This window comes from Cavia porcellus, unplaced genomic scaffold (assembly GCF_034190915.1).
Source record: "Cavia porcellus strain 051 isolate PalLab524CR breed Dunkin Hartley unplaced genomic scaffold, mCavPor4.1 scaffold_1, whole genome shotgun sequence".
NCBI lineage: Eukaryota > Metazoa > Chordata > Mammalia > Rodentia > Caviidae > Cavia > Cavia porcellus.
In genome coordinates this window covers 199,770,871-199,791,215 of record NW_026947484.1, presented here as the reverse complement: position 1 = coordinate 199,791,215, position 20,345 = coordinate 199,770,871, and the positions used below count along the sequence as shown (strand labels likewise).

Genomic DNA, 20,345 nt, shown 5'->3' with positions numbered 1-20,345 from the left:
CAGCATTAATATTTCTTTTTTTTTTTTTTCTCCTAACTTTTAAAATAACCTACCATACGTTTGTTTCTGACACAGGTCTCTCTACGCAGTCCAGTCTGGCCTTGAACACATGATCCTCGGCTTTCCCAAGTGCTGGTTTTATAGGCTTATGCCACCATACTCAGCTTCTTTTTATTTACTTGTTTGTCAGCTGACACTGAGAACATCCACAGCCCTCTTTATTTTGAGACAAGATCTCACTAAATTGCCTAGACTGGCTTTCAATTTGCAATCCTCCTGGCTTTAGCTTCCTAAACAGCTGGGATTACAAGTGTACACCATCATATCTGATTCTAATTTAGCTTTATTTAAGTAAAACACAGCAAAATGCCTATCTCAAATGTGCAGTTTCATAAGTTTACATGCAAGTATAAATCCATGTAATAACCACTCAAATTAAGACACAGAAGCCAGGCATGATGGCACATGCCTATAACCCAGCATTTGGCAGGTGGAGGCAGGATTGCTATGGGTTCAAACCCAGCCTGTACTACAAGTACACAGTGAGATTTAGTCTCAGAAACAAAACAAAACAAGAGCTGGGAGTGGTGACACACTGAGGAGGCTGAAGCTGAAGGATCATTGCAAATTCGAGACAAGCCTGGGTTACAAAGTCAGCTCAAGGCCAGCCTGAACTGCATAGCGAGATCCTGACTCAAACAAAAAATAAAAATAAAAAATCAAAAGCCAAATAAAAGAACAGCTGGATTCAGTGGCACATGTTACAGTCCCAGATAACTGGGAGGCTGATGCAGGAGGATTAGCTGAGCCTAACAGTTCTGAGACCAGTCTGGAAAACACAGTGAGATCTCATTTCAAAAAACAAAACACTCAGACTGAATTCCAAATTTGCTCTAGTTTGGTTATAGAAAAAGAGACTTGAACTATCTGGCCACAAATGAAAGTGTTTCAGATAATAAAGAGTGAAGTGTACCTATAAGTAAGGTACCAAGAATAAGTGCAAAGTTTATTTTCTTTTATATGGGCAAAAAAATTAAAACACTTTCTTTGGAACAGAACTGTGAAGAAATTCTTCTTTTTGAGAGCTGTGGTGAATGGATGAAGGAATAATATTGACAAAATATTCTAAGAACATATAAAAAATAAACTTAAAAGAAAGTTGCTAGTCAGTCTTAGCATTTTACGGTATTTGGGAAAATACCTGTTACATTTTTCTTGCTCCAAATAACTGACAAGAAAGCAGAGGTTCTGTCTCTGTAATGAAGACATCACATGCAAGCCAGCAGGGGAACAAACGCAGATGGTTCACCTCATTCTCCACAATGCAAGGTGAATTGTAAAAGTGGCTTAACACTGTATCCCTAGACAGTCTTTCTTCCCCCTCCTATGTTTTGTTTCATTTTTTTAATAGCCTGATTTAAAACAATCAGATTCAAGTTGATTCATTTTAGTCATGTAACAACTTGACATGGAAGAAAACAATGTATTTTTCGTGTTTAAAAACAAATTTTTAAAAAATACTTGTAAATGCCCCTTGCCAGTCAATCATTTTTGCAAGCACATAAATAACCATTTCTCTTATTTCTAACAAAGATTATTCTTATCTCTTCTTTAAACTTTATTTTTTAGGTTTTTTTTTTTTGAGACAAGACCTCACTATGCAGTTTGGACTGGCCTTGAACTCAAGAAATTCTCCTGCCTCAAACCTTTTAAGTGCTGGCATTACAGGCATGGGCCACCATGCCCAGCTCCTGTCACCATGCCCAGCTTTGACACAGCTGTATCTGGCTACTTAACATACTTTAGCACTGCCTTTTTATATAGACTTGGATTTGGGATCCTCCTGCTTTAGTCTCCCATAGTACCAAGATTATTGACATCTGGGCCTGGGGATTTAGCTCAGCGGCATAAGCGCCTGCCTTGCAAGCAGGCAGTCATAAGTTCGATCCCTGGTACCATTAAAAATACAAAATACAAAATACAAAATACAAAAAAAAAAAGATTATTGACATCTGCAACCACATCTGGCTAGCACTACTATTAAAAATTGCTTCTTGGGATAACAGAAAATGAGATACTTAACAAAATATCAAAATATGAAAATATACATTTATATGAAAAAATAAAACATAAGACAATTCTTTGTAGCAAAATGTTACATATATTTTTTTGTTTGTTTATTTTTGTCTTTTTCCTTTTTATCAGTACCTGGGATCGAACTCACAAATGCCTGCTTGCAAGGCAGGTGCTTATGCCGCTGAGCTAAATCCCCAGCCCCAAAATGTTACATATAAAAGGCACAAAACTAATTTAGTGTCATGTAAAATGTTAATGTTTTACCTATGATTTTCTATAGCCATATTTAAGTTAACTAATAAAATGTGCACATTTTATAAGCAAAGACTGAACACTGATTTTCAATATGTAGCATGTACTGTGTGGGGAACAGACTCATTTAGTTACAATTTGCAATCACCACAGAATTGCACTAGTTCACAAAACACATCATATGAAAATCTTTACCTGGTTATGATAAGCCGATCCAAATTAATTCTCTGTTGTTTCGCAATCCATGCCGTACGATACAACTTTTCAGCAGTCTTAAGTACATCTGCATTGAGCCTCTGAATGAGCTGTTTCTCAGAGTTCACATACAAGCGCTCCTGCTTGAGGTGATGGGCCAACGTATGAATATCTAGCTTCACCATCTTCAAAACTGGGAAAGGTACAAAGGCCAATCACTAAGGGAAAGATAAAGAATTTTGGCAGTTTACATCAAGGAAATTCTTTTCTACTATCCAAAGTGTTAGGAGAATACATTAAGATTTAGATTATGGGCTCAGTGGCATAGCACCTGCCTGGCAAGTACAAGATCCTGACTTCAATTTCCAGTATAAAAAAATTTAGATTATACATAGTATCACTGTTAATTCTAATTTAAAAATAAACTTGCCATGCTGATAACCCACACATGTAATCTCAGCACCTGGAAGGCTGAGGCAGAAGGATTACAAGTTTGAAGTCAGTCTGGACTATAGAGAATTCAAGGGTAGCTACACAGCAAGACTTTATTTTTTTAAAAAAACTATCGTCTTAAACTACAGAAGCATTATAAATTCACAACAGAAAAACTGGTTAATAAAGATTAAAAATGAAAAAAAATAATAAACTCCCAATGTGACCACACAGTTCAATGAAAATCTCTATAAACTCTTCAAGACCAGTTACCTATCAGCCCTGGAAACATCCTTGACCATGTTCTTCCCCTTGTAATCAACACGTCCCATGGATTCTATCTCCAAAGACAGTTTGAATCTCCATCTCATTGGTAATAGGCCATCACCCCTCACCTGGAGGACTAGGACCACTACTTCCTAACCAGTCTCGCTTTTGCCTTTCTTGAATTTCGGACCCTGTTCTCTCCATAGCAAAGAATAAACCTTTAAATTTAAGTCACATCACTTTATCTTCCTACAAGAAACATTCTGAGATCTGCAAAATGAAATCGGAAGCCCGCATATCTTCCCTAGTACCTCCACAGCCTCATCACCACCCACTTGACCCACTCTGGACTTGAGGGTCGGCCCTTCTCAAAACCTCCCTGTTTCCTGATTCCTCTCCCTGGAAGGCTATTCCTGCAGAGAGCTGCAAAACTGGTGACTTCACTTTGCTTGGGCTTTTCTGATCAGATATCTACTAGGCCTCAGACAGAACTGTTTCTTCTTTTTTTTTTTATTTTATTTTATTTTTTAAAGAGATTAAAACAAAACAGGACATAACAAAGCAGATCAGAACAGAACAATGTAAGCAACACCGTATTTCACCAGAAGACAACCTGATATTAACTATCATAATGTAACTACCATAATGTCTCTTCCTTTGAAATAGTTGAGCATAACTTCATATACAATAGTATCAAAGATAACAAAATAGTATAAAACCATTCAAGAGAAGGAAAGAATTACAGGGCATTCAGAATAACAGAAAATGAACAATGGCTACTCTCTCATTTTCCATAGAAAATCTGTTATACCATCATACATAATACAATCCAATACGATACAACATGATAGAACCAATGAAAACAGAAGAACAAAAACATGGTAGGACAGTTTCTAAAGGAGCAAATACCACTTCCTAAAACCATTTGCTCCTACCCAGCATCCTATTGCAGGTATCTCCTTGTGAACTAATTGTGCTTACTGGTTGGATTCCCTGCTAGGCCCTAAGCAACACTAGGGCCAGAGTTTGTATTTCACTCATTGTTGCTGTAATTTCAGGGCCTAGGGGAGAGCTTGGTTTCACAGGAGTAGCTGAATAAATATTTGCCATCGAATCACACAGTTTTTGTTTAAATAGTGTTTACATAGTGCCTAAACAAAAGGATACCTACAGCACATGGATTTAAAAACATTAGTAAGCTTTATCCTTAAACCTAGAATGCCTGTCAGGCCACAAATACTTCGTTTGGTTAGGTTTTGGTTTTTTGTCCAGGTTGGCCTTGAACTCACTTGTAGCCCAGGGTGGCCTTGAATTTGTCCATCCTCCTGCCTCAGCCTCCCAACTGCTGGGATTACAGGCATGCACCACCACATCTAGCTTCCATAAATGTTTTGTACCAATAGTTGAAACATCTGCAGTACAAACAGCAGAACACAATGTTGTATGCTCAAAGCAACTGTTAATTAGACAAAGATTTCTCAAACTGGGAGAGGTTGTATACACAATCCCAGCACTCATGTAATCCCTGCACTAAAGAGGTTGAGGCAGGAGGATCGCTGTGAGTTTATGGCCAGCCTAGATTACACAGTGAGTTTAAGGCCAGTATGAATTACAGGGAGACCCTGTCTCAAAAAAACAAAGATAAAAACAAGAATTAAACATAGCTAGTAGAGGGTGATAACACGTGCCTGTAACCCCAGCACTTCTGAGGCTGGGGCAAGAATATTACTGAGGCAAATCTGAGGCCAGCCTGGGCTTCACAGTAAGTTCAAGACTAGCCTGAATTGGCGCTGGAGGTTTAGCTCAGCGGCATAAGCACCTGCCTTGAAAGCAGGCAGTCGATCCCCGGTACCAATAAAAAGGAAAAAGATTTAAAAAAAAAAGACCAGCCTGAATTACATATCAAAACCCTGTCTAGAAGAGAAGAGAAGAGAAGAGAAGAGAAGAGAAGAGAAGAGAAGAGAAGAGAAGAGAAGAGAGAATTAAACATAGCCAGCCTTGGTGGCTCTAGCCCCCGCAATCTGAGTGTGAGCCAGCTATGTGACAAGTTCAAGCACGGCCTGGGTAACTTCGTGACTTTTCTCTCTCTTTTTTTGTATCGGGGATCAAACTCACAACTTCACACACTTGCCAGGCAAGTGCTTGTACTTCGTGACATTTCAAGACTGTCTTAAAAAGTAAAAAAAGAGGGTTTTGTATTCCCCAGGAATACAAAAATAAAAAGTATAGTAGCAGCTAGAAATATATTTAAAGCCACTTTTACCTAAGGAAATAGATTTAACAATTTTAAATCAGCCTCCTGAGCACCAGGATTAAAAGCATGAGCTACCATGCCCAGTATTACGAATTTTATGCCAGAAGTTTCTACAAGGTACAGTAAGGACAAGGAAGAAAAAATGATAAAGAGTTACATTCTCAAACCCCAGGGAATGGGTCTCAAACCCTAGGTTTTGTTTGCTGGCTTTTTTGTCTTCTTGAGACAGGGTCTCACTATGTAAATCAGGCTGCCCTTGAACTGACTTTGTAGCCCAGGATAGCCTCAAACTCTCAGTAATCCTCTTGTCTCAGCCTCCCGAATGCTGGGATTGCAGGGGTGTGCCACCATACCTGGCTCCAAACTCTAGTATTAGAAGACAAGAATTACACACGCGAAAGGAGAAATAAGTTTTGCCAGACAAGAAGATGGTTGTGTGGAAGTAGAATTTCAGATAAAGGGAGTCAACAAAGCAAAGGCACACACATGTAACTTAAAGTACATTTAGAGGGGCTGGAGATTTAGCTCAAGTGGTAGAGGTCTTGCCTTGCATGCAAGAGGTCCTGAGTTCAACCCCCAGCACCAAAAGCAAAAAAGTGGCAGTACATTAAAAGACCTACCAGAGCTGGCTACAGTCTGTGGTTGCATGTATGCTCTGTAAGTGTGAGGATGAGAGCAAGTGTATAGATAAGAGATAAGGCTATAGAGACAGATGGTAGTTAAGTCCTCTAAATTTTACAATTCAAATTTTTAAGTATTGTATAAACTTTTCCTGTCATATTATCAGTGATAGGGAGTTTTAAAATTGGGATTAATATGATTAAGTTTATATTTGAGAACATAAATAAGGAGGTGGGGCTGGGACAAGATGAAGAGACTGAACTATTTGTTTTCAACATTTTCATTAGTACATATTTGCCATATATGATGTTTATGTTCTTCTTTGGGGATAGGTATAAGGTTTCTTTTTTCTTTTTCCTTTTTGTAGCCAAAACTGGTTTGTAGTGATCCTCCTGCTAAGCTTAGCCTCCCAAGTGCTGGGATTATAGGCATGTGCCACCACACCCAGCTGGCTAACATTTCTTAATTCTTTACATTCTATTTCCCTTTCCCTGCTCTGCATGCTGTCTCTGGGTCCTTTTTGCAAAAGATTTCTCCCTGTTTTCTACTTTTTTTTTAAATTACTTATACTTTGTGTTTCTCATATAAAAAAAAGCTACAGGGCTTGTGATTTAGTTCAGTGGCTCAAGTGCTTGCCAGGTAAAAGCACAAGGTCGTGAGTTCGATCCCCAGTATCTTCCCCCGCCATAAAAAAGTTATACAATAACTAAAAGTGTGCTTGTGTGTCTGGTTTATTCACTTAACATTATGGATCAAGGTGCATCCATTCTCCTGCCTACCATGTCCAGTCTAGGAAGCACAGGAGTCCCATGCCATCCCTAGATGGGCCAAGGCCAAGCCTGCACCACCAGAGGTTTCCTCACTCCCCACTGTATGCCTATTCACATGTGCGTCTGGGTTGCTGTGCTATGAAACTGTGACCACCATCCAGTCCAAACAAGTGAGTGGCTATCAGGACTTTCAGTGTCTCCTGACAGTGTCACTGCTTTTTAAACTCAAATCATAACTTTATTTTAGTACTGCACACCAAGAGTTCACTAAGTGCCTGCAGGACTAACATCCCAGAGGTTTTATTTCTTTGACTTTAGAATCTGCAGAAAGCTGGAAGTGTGGGACCAGTACAGTGGCCTTCACCCTAGACTGTGTTTGCCTGGGCAGATACACAGGTAGATAAAAATTTTCCTTTTTTCTTTTTTCTTTTTTTTTTTTTTAATATTTTTTCATCCCATCTCACGCCTCCTTCCCCCAAAAAAGCTATTTCTTCACCTAGTGGTGCATTTTTAAACTGAAGAAAATTCTAAAAGTAAAATAAAAATAAATAAAAAATATAAAGGACTAGAAATGTAGCTCAGTGTAAAGGCCCAAATTGTTCAATCCTCCATCCCAAGCATCCCCCTCAAAACAAAATGAATGATGCATAGTCAACAAATCTTTATGTTTTTTGCTGTATGATTACTAAAATCTGTATGTTTTTTGCATGAAATCAGTGCTAAAATTTTAAAATAATCAGAAGTCTAATGTGCATTTGGTTGTAATAGTTTTATATTGCAGCAACAAAAGAAATAGGAGACACAGTTCCAGATTAACAGAGATTAAAGCAACATAACCAAATTCAATGCATAAGTCTTGGTTGGGAGAAAATAAGGACAGAAAAGACACCATAGGGACAACGGGAAAAAATCTGAGCATGGACCAGATCTCTGAATTAGAAAAATAGTGCTGATTTTATTATTTATAAAATATATTGTAAGGGGCTGGAGATTTAGCTCAGCGGCATAAGCGCCTGCCTTGCAAGCGTGTGGTCATGAGTTTGATCCCTGGTACCGGTAAAAATACAAACACACACACACAAAAAAAATGATATTGTGATTACATAGACGAATACCCTACTTTTAAAAGAGGCACACTCAAATATTTACAATGAAGTATTAGGGTACTTGCAACACCCATGGTTTAACAAAAAGAAAAAAATTTTGTATCTCAGCCTTCCAGAGTGCTGGGAGTACAGACAGACCTGTGCTACCAAGCCTCTGAGCACGTGCCTGATTATCAAGTTATTACACTTTTACTTATCTCACCCATTAAACTGTAAATACTGAGGGTACAGACTCAGCTCTGCATCCTAGAGTAGTGATGACGGGCATAAGCTCAAAAATGTTAACAGATACAGCTGGGAATTTAGCTCAGTGGCATAAGCGCCTGCCTGGCAAGCTCAAGGTCATGAGGTCGATCCCCAGTACAAAAAAAAAAAAAAAAAAAATGTTAACAGAACTTAATCCAACTGGCATTAAGTTTACTAGCTTACATGTTTCTTTAAAAAAATAATACCATACACACAAAGAATAACACTAACAAGTTACACTTAAAAATGACAATCAAGGACAAAGGATTTAGCTCAGTGACACAGTGCCTGAAGTGTGAGATCCTGAGTTTAATTCCTGGTACCCCCACCAAAAAAATGACAGTCAATAGAGGATGCAGTCAATAGAGGATGCAGTGGGAGTATATGGCCCTGGATTTGATGCCTTGCACCAAACAGAAATCATACAACACACTGAAGAAAAGAATTTGAAGATTTAAAAAGCAGAATCAATAAAGTTGTTCTGCTCTTCTAAGATACCACTTGTAAGACCAAAGAAGTTAATAGTCATGAGCTAAGGAATGACTTACATAAAACTCAGACAGCAAATAGCTAATAGTAAGGAAATTTTACCATTCTGCAGACAACAGAAAACCACAGATATTAATAAATTAGTCTCATAAAAGTAACAACAATATCAGAGTAATAATAAAATAAATATTAATATTAAACTTACCAAAATTTAGACTCATTCCAAGACTTCTGCTGATTTTTCTCAGTAAGCCCTCACAAACCTGTGACAGGTGTGCTCTCATTATCCTCGTCTGATGAGCGAGGAAAGTGTTGACATATCTAGTCAGCAGTGAAGTACAGACTCAAACAATTCAGACTCCAAGAAAGCACTTGTCTCAACCAACTAATCCAAACATTTTGTCAGTAACATCTACTTTATAATTATATTTACAACTGACTTCTGGGTTTTTACAGAACTTTATTTGCTTGTAATGACATCTACTTCATTTGAGAAGGCAGAGAAAAGAGGACCCTTGCACAGTATTGGTGAGGATGTAATTTCATGCAGCCATTATGGAAAACAGTACAGAAGTTCTTCAGAGAATTAAAAATACAGCTACCACATGATCCAGTAATCCAACTACAGGGTTTACTTTCAAAGGAAATGAAATCAGGACGTCAAAGATATTTCTGCACTTTCATGCTGCATTACTCACGACAGTAAAATATGGAATAACCTAAGTGTCCATTAGCAAAGATGAAAAAATGAGTATATGTATATATATTCATACATGTACATCTCATAGATGTATTTATATATAGCCCAGATTCAGCCATAAAAAAGAAGCAAATCCTGTCACTTACAACAACATGAATGGAACTGGAGATCATTATGTTAAGTGAACTAAGTTAGGCATAGGAGGAAAAGTACCCTAAGACTTTATTTATTTACTTATTTATTGATACTAGGGACCAAACTTGCAGCTGTTTTCTTGCCACAACAACAGGGTTGAATACTGTAGTTGCCAGAGTCCTCCACAGTCCATATGGCCCATAACCCTGAACTATTTCGTATCATACCCTCTACAGAAAAGTTTGCTAAGCCCTAGGAAGTAAAGATACCTACTTACTTAAAGCAGAGAATGGGAAGGATAAACAGCCTGATAAGATGAAATCTATGAATTATAAAATACGTGAGTTCCAGCAAGCACCAGGGCATGCGTTCATGAGTTTAATCTCCAGTATATAAAATAAAATAAAATATTTGTGTTTCAATCAGGATAAATATATTATAAAAGTTTAAGAACTATACCTAAATGAACTACTGTGACTCAACAGAAATTCCTGAAGGTAGGAAAAAAAATTATTTCAAAAATTTTATGGGATGCCAGGCATGGTGGCCTAAGCCTAGAATCCCAGAATTTGGGAAGCTGAGGCAAGATGATCACCAGGAGTTCAAAACCAACCTGAGCCACATAGTGAGTTCAAGGCTGGTCTGAACTACATGTGAGACTGTCTTTAAAAAAAAAAAAAAAAAAACTTTTTATGGAATAATTACATTTCACATTTTTACTCTTGAGAATTTTTAATTAAAAGGATTCCAATTTAATGATCTTTATCTAAACTTCTAAACTAAGTAACAATTAGGATTCAAATAAACATATAAATCTTCTCTTTATTAAGCTAACAAAGTCAGGAATAATGTTAAGAAGGTCAATATATAGCGCTTGCCCATCATGTCTATGGACCTGGTTCCATCTTCCATACATACCACTAAAAGAGTGCAGAAAGGGTATGGGAAGGGGGAGGGCAGGGAACGAGAGAGGGAGAAAAAATCACTTCTAACTTTCTTAATATAGTTAACACTTTAGTCAGCATAACAGAAAGGATACTAAAATTGGAGTCAAAAGATCTGTGGATGTGAGGCCTTGGTTCATTCTTCATTATCACAACAATTAATAACAAAATTAAATAAGTAGAAGATTAGCTGGGCATGGTGGCGCATGTCTGTAATCCCAGCACTCAGGAGGCTGAGGTCGGAAGATCCTTGTGAGTTGAGACCAGCCTGGGCTACAAAGTGAGCTCAAGGCCAGCCTGAACTGCATAGTGAGACCCTGTCTCAGACAAAAAAATAAAAAATGAAAAATAAACACATAAAAAGGAAGATTGAAGAGTTTAAGACCATCTGATATCTACTGTCAAGAAGAACTGTGATTAGCCATTATACCAAAGTTATGATAATACTTTTCTCTCTCTCAGAATAAATTGTGAAAGACTGAAAGTATAAATAAATGCACAATGTAGAGGTCATCATTCTCATCATTTAAAAGGTAATTTTGCAAAATATTGTGGCTGATGACTATAACCCAGATATTTGGAAGGCTGAGACAAAAGGATCACCAAATTTGAGGTCAGCCTGAGTCACTTATTATAACAAGACTGTCTCAAAATAAAAAGGGCTTGGAGCTCTAGGATACATGAAATTCCAAGTTTGATCCCAGGTATACAAAAAAATCAAAAAGGTCAGTGTGGTGGTACACACCTGTAATTCCAGCACTTGAGAGGCTGAGGCAAGATTGCCACACATCTGAGGCCCACCTAAACTATACAGTGAGACCATCAAGAAAACATAAAGAAAGGACTGGAGATTTAGCTCAGTGGCCTAAGCTTGCCTAGTAAGTGCAAGGTTCTGAGTTCAATCCCCGATACAAAAAAAAAAAAGAAAGAAAGAAAGAAAGAAAAAGAGAGAAAAAAGAAAAAAGAAAAGAAAGTTGTTGCTTTCTAACCCAAGTTCCAGCCAAAGCAGAAGCAGATAACAAGGTCTCTGTACTTACACATGGCTCATACAAAGCAGACTGGCCACAATGCCACCAGAGGTAAAAGTACCCAAGAAACAACTGGCTACAAAAGCCACTCGGAAAGATTGTGTCCTCTACTGGAGGGATAAAGAAACCTCACTGTTACAAGTCTGGGATGCTGGTACACGTAGAGAAATTAGACTTTATCACAAGTCCATTGAACTATTCACAAACCTCCATTCCTGCTTCTGGGGCAAGAAATTACTCATCACTTCAAAACTGATCTGTGCTGCCAGAGCGCAGCTATCAGTGCTTTGCAGGAGGCAAGTCTGAGGCCTATCTGGTGGAACCATTGAAGGTATCAACCTGGGAGCTATCCCTGCCAAATGTGGAACTGCTATGCCAAAAGATATCCACCCACCACACCATACATGGAGAACATGCTTAGGAGTCCACTACAGTGGAAAACATTTCATTCTCAAAAAATTCTTTCTCTTGTTATTTGTAGTTTTGAATGTTAGATATTTTTTCCCATGGGGTCAAAAGGTACCTAATTACATGACTGTGAATGGAAAATAAGGAACCGAAATCAGGTAGTTTTTCTATTTTTATTTGTGTATGAATTTTTAATATTCATGTAGGAATGTAAAACATTAATGCAAGTCAAAATGTTTCAGTGAACAAGTTTCAGCAGTTCAACTTGATAACAATTACAAATAAATCTATTAAATTTTTCTGAATAATGCCAGCATTTGGATTTTCTTTAAAAGAAGTAAATTTCTTATGGACAGCAACTAAGGTACTTGTAACATTTTACTCACATAGTAGATTCCATCTAGTCACTATATTTTTCTGAGCCTCTTTTATGCTACATGTTTTTAATGTTGTATCTTTCCGTGCTGTTCCTCTGTTTACTATTAAAATACATTAAACTATAAAAAAGGATAATTTTTATCATTTTATCATTTCACTAGGACAATTAGACTCCACATGTCTGTTTCGTAACAAAATTACCAAAATGAATCTTTCCATGAAAGTGGAAAATATCAAAGTCATGACTAAAGAGGTAAGACAAACTACTTGCTAATGTTATGAAACCTACCCTGTAAAAGACTAACTAAAAAATGAAATTAAAGGTCAACTATCTTATGAGCATTATTACTAACATAACATGACTCATCACAGGTAAGTCATGAGTCATGATTTTGATGAAGGCCAACCTAGACTGCCTAAGCAACTTAAAGATCAGTCTGCACTGAATGATCCTGTCTCAAAAAAATAAATAAAAGAAAAAAGGAAATATATACAATATATTTTTACATTCAAGTATCCAATTTAGCAACTTTTTTAAGTTGAAAAAAATTATGCAACGTTGAGAAGAGAATCTAAATACCATACTTTATCACACTCTCTAAATGATTCAGAAAAGGAAACAGATACAGGATGTATCTGTTTAACCACTGGTCATACATTATAGTGTTTATTTATTTATTGGTTTGGGTCCCCCCCCCCACTATGCAGTTCAGGCTGGCCTTGAGCTCACTTTGTATCCCATGCTGGTCTCAAATGCACAATGATCCTCCTAACTCAGCCTCCTGAGTGCTGGAATTACAAGTGTGTATCACTACACCTCGTCAGTATAGTGTTTAAACTACTGTACTAAAAAAAATTTTTTTTGGCCAGGGAATTAGCTCAGAGGCGTAAAAGCCTGCTTGGCAAGCACAAGGTCATGAATTTGATCCTTGGTACAAAAAAAAAAAAAAAAAAAATTCAGTTTACCATCATCAGAAGTTAAATATAAAAATTTCATGATATAAAATTTCCATAGCTCTATTACATTTTGTAGTTAATTTCTGAAGCAAGGGAAATATATTTCTTTATCAGAGCTATGTAAGAAAAATCAGGATGGGTTTTGTTTGTTTACAGTATGTAAGATAGAACCTAAGGCCTCACACATGCTAGGCAAGAACTCTAACACTCTAACACTCCAGCTCTAAAAAACTGATTTTTATATTAACTTCAAGCTTTTAAAAGCCATTGGAACTAGTGGTAGTTGAAGTTGAAGGAAAGTTTTAACTACTTGGTGGTAGTAAAGTATATGAGTGCTTAGGAAATAAAAACAGTAATATCACCACACATTTCAGGCTTGTATTAAGGACCAACTAGGTACTTTTCATGGGCATTCTCATTTAACCCACGTAACATTCCTGAAAGGTAAGTTTTTTGGTTTGGTTTGGTTCGATCAGTTTGATGCTGGGGATAGAAACCAGGGTTTTGTACAGGCTGAGTAAGCAGTGCTCTACTACTGCACTATACCCAGCTCCAAAATAACTACAGTAGTCCTAATCCACCTGAGGAAATGGAAAAAAAAATTTCCCCAAGGTCAAACTATTAACTGACAAAATGAGGCTAAATCCAGGTGTATCTGGTCTCATAACTCAGTTTTTAATTGCTAAACCAGTGGTAGGGACTGGAGAGCACACATGCCACAATGAGCTGTTTGTATAATGAAAGCTCTAAAAGGCTCGTCATGGCAGTGCTACAGCATTCTCCCTAAAACGTATGCTTTCTATATTGTCAAGTTTACAACTTATAATTGATCTACTCTTTTTTTTTTTGGTACCAGGAATCAAACTCAGGACCTTCCACTTGCCAAGCAGGCACTGTGCCACTGAGCTAAATCCCTGGCCCACTCCACTCTTTCAACTATTAATATTTAAGTCAGTCTGCAGACAACTTCCAGCTTTCTTGGAAAGCTTCTAATTGTTCCAAGTTAGGTTTTGTTGGATGTCAAGAAAAAATAGGCAGGCAGACACTTGGGAGGCTGAGACAGGAGGATCACTGGGAGTTAGAGGCCAGCCTGGGTTATAAATTAAGTTCAAGGGCAGTTTAAACTATGTAGCGAAATGCTGTCTCAAAAAAAAAGTCTAAATAAATAATCTAAATTCCCTCAAATTCTAAAAAAGAAATGAAAGATGAAAGTTCAAAGTAACTACACGGAAGATAACAATATGCAATGTATTGTTACACTATTATCCTGTTTTGAAATTGTTTTCTCTTTAAAATTTTTTTCAAATTTAAAGATTTTTTTTAAAGAAAGAAAATTCAAAAAAGTTCCTAGAGATTAATCGAAGTGTTACACAAACCCACAGACACACAAAGTAGGTCCCACATGAAGTATATTTACTACTTAAATGTACTTACAAAGGTTCTAAGAAGCTTATGCTATAAAAAATAATGCAACAAGCTCAAAACTAGCTACACAATTGCTAGTATTACAGAATCGATCTGCAGTTCAGCTTTTTCCAACTAAAAGACAAAGCATTAGATAATGTAATCCCTGCCCATAATTAACTCAGTGATTTTCTACACAGATCCAGGCTCTTCAACAGCTCTAAACATCTTTGTCCTCACCTCTCTTCTCTGCAACTAACTGGCATTTTCTGTGGGCAGGTGAGCCCAGTAACCAATACTGTCAGAGTGACTTACACACTTTGCAAGTCATCTGCCTTTGCTACTAAAGCAATCTTTCTTTCTAAAGCTCAAATCTTGTCATGCTCATCTCCGCTGCCTACAGGATAATGCTGCTACAAGGGATCAATCCTTCAACCATGAAATCCTTCTTTTCTGTCTCCCAACTCTTCCGTCTTATTTCTTCACTTCCACAAAATCAAGTGTTGCTGCCATACTATCTGCAACATCAACAAGCGGATGTGCCTAGAGGCCCATGTCAGTGAAATCACTCATCCTTCAGACCTAGCCCTGAAAGAAAAGTGGAGGAAACTTCCTTCGGTAAAGCTCTGGGGAAACTCCTGCCAGCAGAGTAAACCCCTCCTCCTTTATCTAAGTAACCCTAAATCACTAAGTGGCAAAGCTACTCCATTTCAAGTCTCTTTCATTCTTTTAATTTACATTTTGGAGAAAACTCAAGGTGCCAATTTCTTTTCAACATTTCTGTAATACTTATTAATCTGTTTTTTAAAAAGATAATACACCTCAAACTCAGCACTGCTCCAAGCAATAGCTAGCTAGGATTTAATTCCATTGTTTAGTTTTTATTATATTTATGTTGTCTGCAAAGGTTTTCCACTATGTTAGTAACATAAAGCTTTTTAAAACATATTTTTAGTTCTGGGAGTAGACATCAGTGGTATAGCACTGGCCTAAAATGTGTTGAAGTCCCTAAGTCAATCCGAAGTACTGGAAAAAAAAAAATTTAAGTGTGCCTGTTAAAAGTTCAGTCAAAAGCCGGTTATCCCAGCATTCAGGAGGCTGAAGTAGGAGAATGTCAAATTTAGGCCCAGCCTGAACAACTTAGTGACTCAACAAGGTCCTGTCTCAAAATGAATGAATGAATGGTTTGAGCTCAGTGTGAAAGTCCTGGGTTCAATCCCCAGTGTCACACACACACAAAAAATTAATAAAAATAAAACAAACAAAAACACAACAACAAAAAACACAACATGCTCAATTTGTTTCCCCTTAAGAGTCCCTGGAAAAGTTTCTTACACATATTATGTTTTGCTAAATTACATGATCTAAAAATTGAATTTGTTATCTTTTTCTAACAAAGCACAGACAGGTACAATAACACTTATTAACATACTTCTTTCATTCATCATTTAACAATGGTTTATCATTAAGTATCAACTATGCATGAGGTACTGTGAACTGAGGAAGGTCTGCTCTTAAAAGTCACCATTCTGGGGGCTGGGGATTTAGCTCAGCGGCATAAGTGCCTGCCTTGCGAGCAGGCAGTCGTGAGTTCAATCTCTGGTACCGGTAAAAAGGAAAAAAGACAAAAAAAAAAAGACAGGATCTCTTTATGTAGTTCAGGCTGGTATGTAACCCAACCTGGTCATGAATTATCAGCCATCCTCCTGCCTCAGCTTCCTATGTGCTGGGAATACAGGTGTGCCTATTTATTTAATTTATTTATGTTGTTGTTGTCCCTCAGGTCTCCATGTGAGAAGTTTTGTTAAATTCACTGGCACCCAACCAGGGCAATTCTGCCCTACCTGGTGACTCAGGATTAGCATGGCAACTCATCATCAGGAATATTACCTTAAAGATACCACCAATGAGCTAGGCCTGTAATCCCAGCACTCAGGAGGCTAAAGCAGGAGGATCTCAGTGAGTTCCAGGCCAGCCTGGGCTACCATAGTAAACTCAAGATCAACCTAAACGACATAGTGAAATCCTGTCCAAAAAAAAAAAAAACAGGTAGATAGATATTAACAAAATAATACTAGTTATTATTCAGAATTCAAATTAATATTATGATGACTTATTATAATAACATTAGAATTCCAGGCCACACCAAAAGTAAACAAAACAGATGTTGATTTTACTCCAAATACACTTATTTTCCCAAGTGAAAGAAAAAAATAATGAAATTCACACACAATAATTTGTGGGCTAAGCACAGATTTTACTATATAACTCAAATGGTATAATATCAAAATACTGAAACAGCTAATACACATTACTTAGCAAAAATGTTTCCTCACTATTATAATTCAAAAAGTTTGACTTTTTTAATATTTGAAAACATTACTAAGGGACTGACAATATTTTAAAATGATTAAGTTTGAAGGTTTAAATTATGGTATATCCCATTAGACACTACAGTTGTTAACGAGAAGAAAAATGTCACATATCATTAAGTGACAAAACAAACAACAGAGCAATAAACAGCAGGATCCCAGAGCAGGCTGGTGTACAAACACAAACCCTAGAGTGTGCTTCCTTTGCCTCCAATCTCAAGCTCTACCACTAGGTGGTCGAACTCTGGCTAACTGCCATACTTCTCACACACGAGTTTATCTGCGCATGGCTATACTAGAAACCAATGTATCAACAGATACATTCACAGGCTGTGTAAATTCAATGAGTTCATATATGTAAAGCATTGAGCAAACATATGTTAACTATCGTTTAAATATTCAAACAATACACAATGTGCATGAAAGTGAAATCTTTCCTTATTTGAATTGCTGTTATTTTAAAACTGAAAACATTACTTTAGTAATTAAAAAATAAAAATTTAGAGAGAACATGGCGGATAGTTAACAGCAACTACCGGAGGCTCTCTGAAAGGCTCGGCTCAGAAATCAGGAATGATGCGGACTAAGGACACATGAGCCGGTACAGAAATGCTCTGCTGACTCAGGAACGAACTGGGCTGAGAGAAACCAACTTGGAATGCAGTCCTGGCGCTAAAATAGGAACAGAAAAGTCTCGGTGTGGAGGCTGGACCCCGCGCCATTGGAAACCGCAGTTTGGATTTCTCCCCGCTCGGCGGCTGACTACCTCCACAGCGGCTCGGCAAGGAGAGACGCGCAGAAGCTCTGGGAACGGGAGTCTGCGAACGGAGTCGAAAACAGGACGGACAAGGAGGCGTACACTGACTGGTGGCGAGGTGAGTGAGAGAAACTGACACTCCACCACAGTTTAACTCCAGCGGAGGACTTTCTGGGCTCGGGCAGTCCTGTAAGAGCAGGGCGCGGGGGCGACTCCAGCCACACATTCCCCTCTCGGACGGGATTGGTGAAAAGTGCCTGGCCTGTGTGACACTGCGGGCGGATTTGGTAGGCTGGCCCAACTCAGATCCCAGAGCCTGATGGTGGCCCGGAGGGGTGACTCCCGCGTAGGCTGCCTAGTCCGTAACACCCTGGTGCGCAGCGGTGGGAGGGAACACCTAGCCAGCACAATTTGATCAGGCTGTGGCTGACAGGCAGGGAAGTTGGGCCTCCTATGTAAGCTTGCATTTTATAAGGAACGGAGAAAATGGGGAAGGGAAGCAACAAGAAAGGCTCCTCGGCCCCCAATTCTGAGAAACAGGCAATAGCGGACACCGCACCAATAGACATTAAACGCCATATAGAGAGCCTCATAGACCAATTCAGGAATGAAGTTATCAACGACCTGAAGCTAGAAGTATGCAGAATAGTTAGAGAAATGCTAAGCACCACCCAGGAAAAAACAGATGGTGGAATGGAAGAACAGAAAAAAAGGGGAGAATTGTTTGATGGAGAAAACAGAGAAAGCATAGAGTACGTGAAGCAGGTTCAAAGGGACTATCAAGAAATTAAGAAGTCTATCCAAGACTGGCATAACAGCTTGAAAGAAACTAAGGACAGACTATCTGAGCTGGAGGGCAGACTTGTAATATGGGAGAATGAAATGAAAAACTTCTTAAAAATAACAAAGAAACAAACAGCAATAATACAAAGACAAGAAGATGATAAGAGGAGCCATAACTTAAGGATTAAGAACATAAAAGAAGAAGTAGGGACACAAACAAGTGAACTACAAAAGCTACTCACAGAAATAATCCAGGAGAATTTTCCTAATTTAGCAAAAGGTAAAGATACTCAGATGTACGAGGCATACAGGACCCCAGTTACCTACAACCCTAACAGAGAAACACCCAGGCATATAATAATAAAAATTCCAGAAATTCAATACAAGAACAGAATATTAAAAGCTGTAAGAGACAAGAAACAGACCACTTACAAGGGAACACCCATCAGAATTACAGCAGATTTCTCTGCACAAACCATCAAATCACAAAGAGCATGGGGGGAAATAATTCAAGCTTTGAAAGATAATAATCTCCAGCCAAGATTGAGATATCCTGCACAACTGTCCCTGGAAATTGATGGAAAAACAAGGTGCTTTCAGGATAAAGAGGAACTGGGGGAATTTGCAACCACCAATTCAACCCTACAGAAAGTATTGTAGGATATTCTAAAAAAAGAAAAATACAAAGAACCCAGAAATGGTGGCAGGGAGGCCACAACGAATGGAGCAGAGAACAAAATGAAGAAGACAAACTGACAGCTACTGACAGAAAAAGAGCTCAACAGAAATGAGACAGAGAAGATTGGATGATAGGAACAGCTATTTTAGAGAAAATGACATCTTAATAGGTAATACTGATTTAGTATCATCTTGTTTTGAAGTCTCATCTAGCTTTTGTTCTTCTGTCTCCAATGGTCTAAACAGGTTGTATCTTATTGGATCTTATTATGTACGATAGTATAAGCAAAAACCTTTTAAAGACAAGGAGATTATACAGAAACCATTGTTCATTTTCTGTTAGTCGATTCTAAATACTCTGTAATGCTGTCATTCTCTTAAATGGTTTTACATTGTTTTGATATACTTAATGCTACAGTATATGAAGTTGTACTCAAGGACTTCAAGGAAAGAGTCAATATGGTAACTACTTTTAGGTCGGAATTATCTGGTGGTGAAACACTATTCTGCTTAAATGGTTATGTTTTGATCTGCGCTGTTTTGCTGTTATGCCCTCTTTTTTCTCAATCTCCACTCCATTATTTACTTTTTTATTTTTATCCGTTTAATTAAAAGGAAAAAATAGCAGGATATAATATAGTAACCCACTTTGACTTTCTATTATCTCGATTTGAAGCCCTGTATTACTCTCACCATCTTGTTTTTGACTGATGTTCCCCTATTCTGTTTTGATGGATAGTATCAGGTTCGAAAGTTTAGGCATCAGCTGAGAAGATAATGAGATTCATTATAACGCCCATTCTCGTTGACTTTTATCTACTTTTGAAGACCTACAATGTCTCCAATGTTTTGGTTTTGTCGGTTTTGTTCTTTACTATTTTGTTCAATTGTATTATAACTAATGATATAGGCAATTCTATTAGAGATAGCGGGAGGCATTATGGTAACCATTGATGATCACCTTGTATTATGTTTTTATATTATCTATTATGTCCACCCTTTTGACTTGACCGATTCTGTCCTGTTATGTCTCATTTGGTTTTACTCTCTTCCAAAAAAGCAATAAGAACCGTGGGAGCAATGAAACCCAAAA

General features: G+C 37.8%; 1 protein-coding gene and 1 non-coding gene across 16 annotated transcripts in view; both read right to left on the bottom strand.

Moving 5' to 3' along the window:
• Positions 1 to 20,345, bottom strand: part of Gapvd1 (GTPase activating protein and VPS9 domains 1) — an 84,314-nt gene that overhangs the window by 52,200 nt on the left and 11,769 nt on the right. For 14 of the 15 annotated variants that reach the window (XM_063227358.1, XM_063227374.1, XM_063227401.1 and 11 more), the window contains exon 2: positions 2,524 to 2,741. In XM_063227358.1, the coding sequence (XP_063083428.1) occupies positions 2,524 to 2,708 (185 nt within the window). In that variant the 5' untranslated portion in view covers positions 2,709 to 2,741. The remainder of the gene's footprint in view (positions 1 to 2,523; positions 2,742 to 20,345) is intronic. The other variant, XM_063227363.1, reaches the window with a different exon arrangement.
• On the bottom strand, positions 16,437 to 16,545 carry LOC134472104 (small nucleolar RNA U6-53/MBII-28). The gene has a single exon (XR_010041946.1). It is a non-coding gene; the product is annotated as a small nucleolar RNA U6-53/MBII-28 (small nucleolar RNA).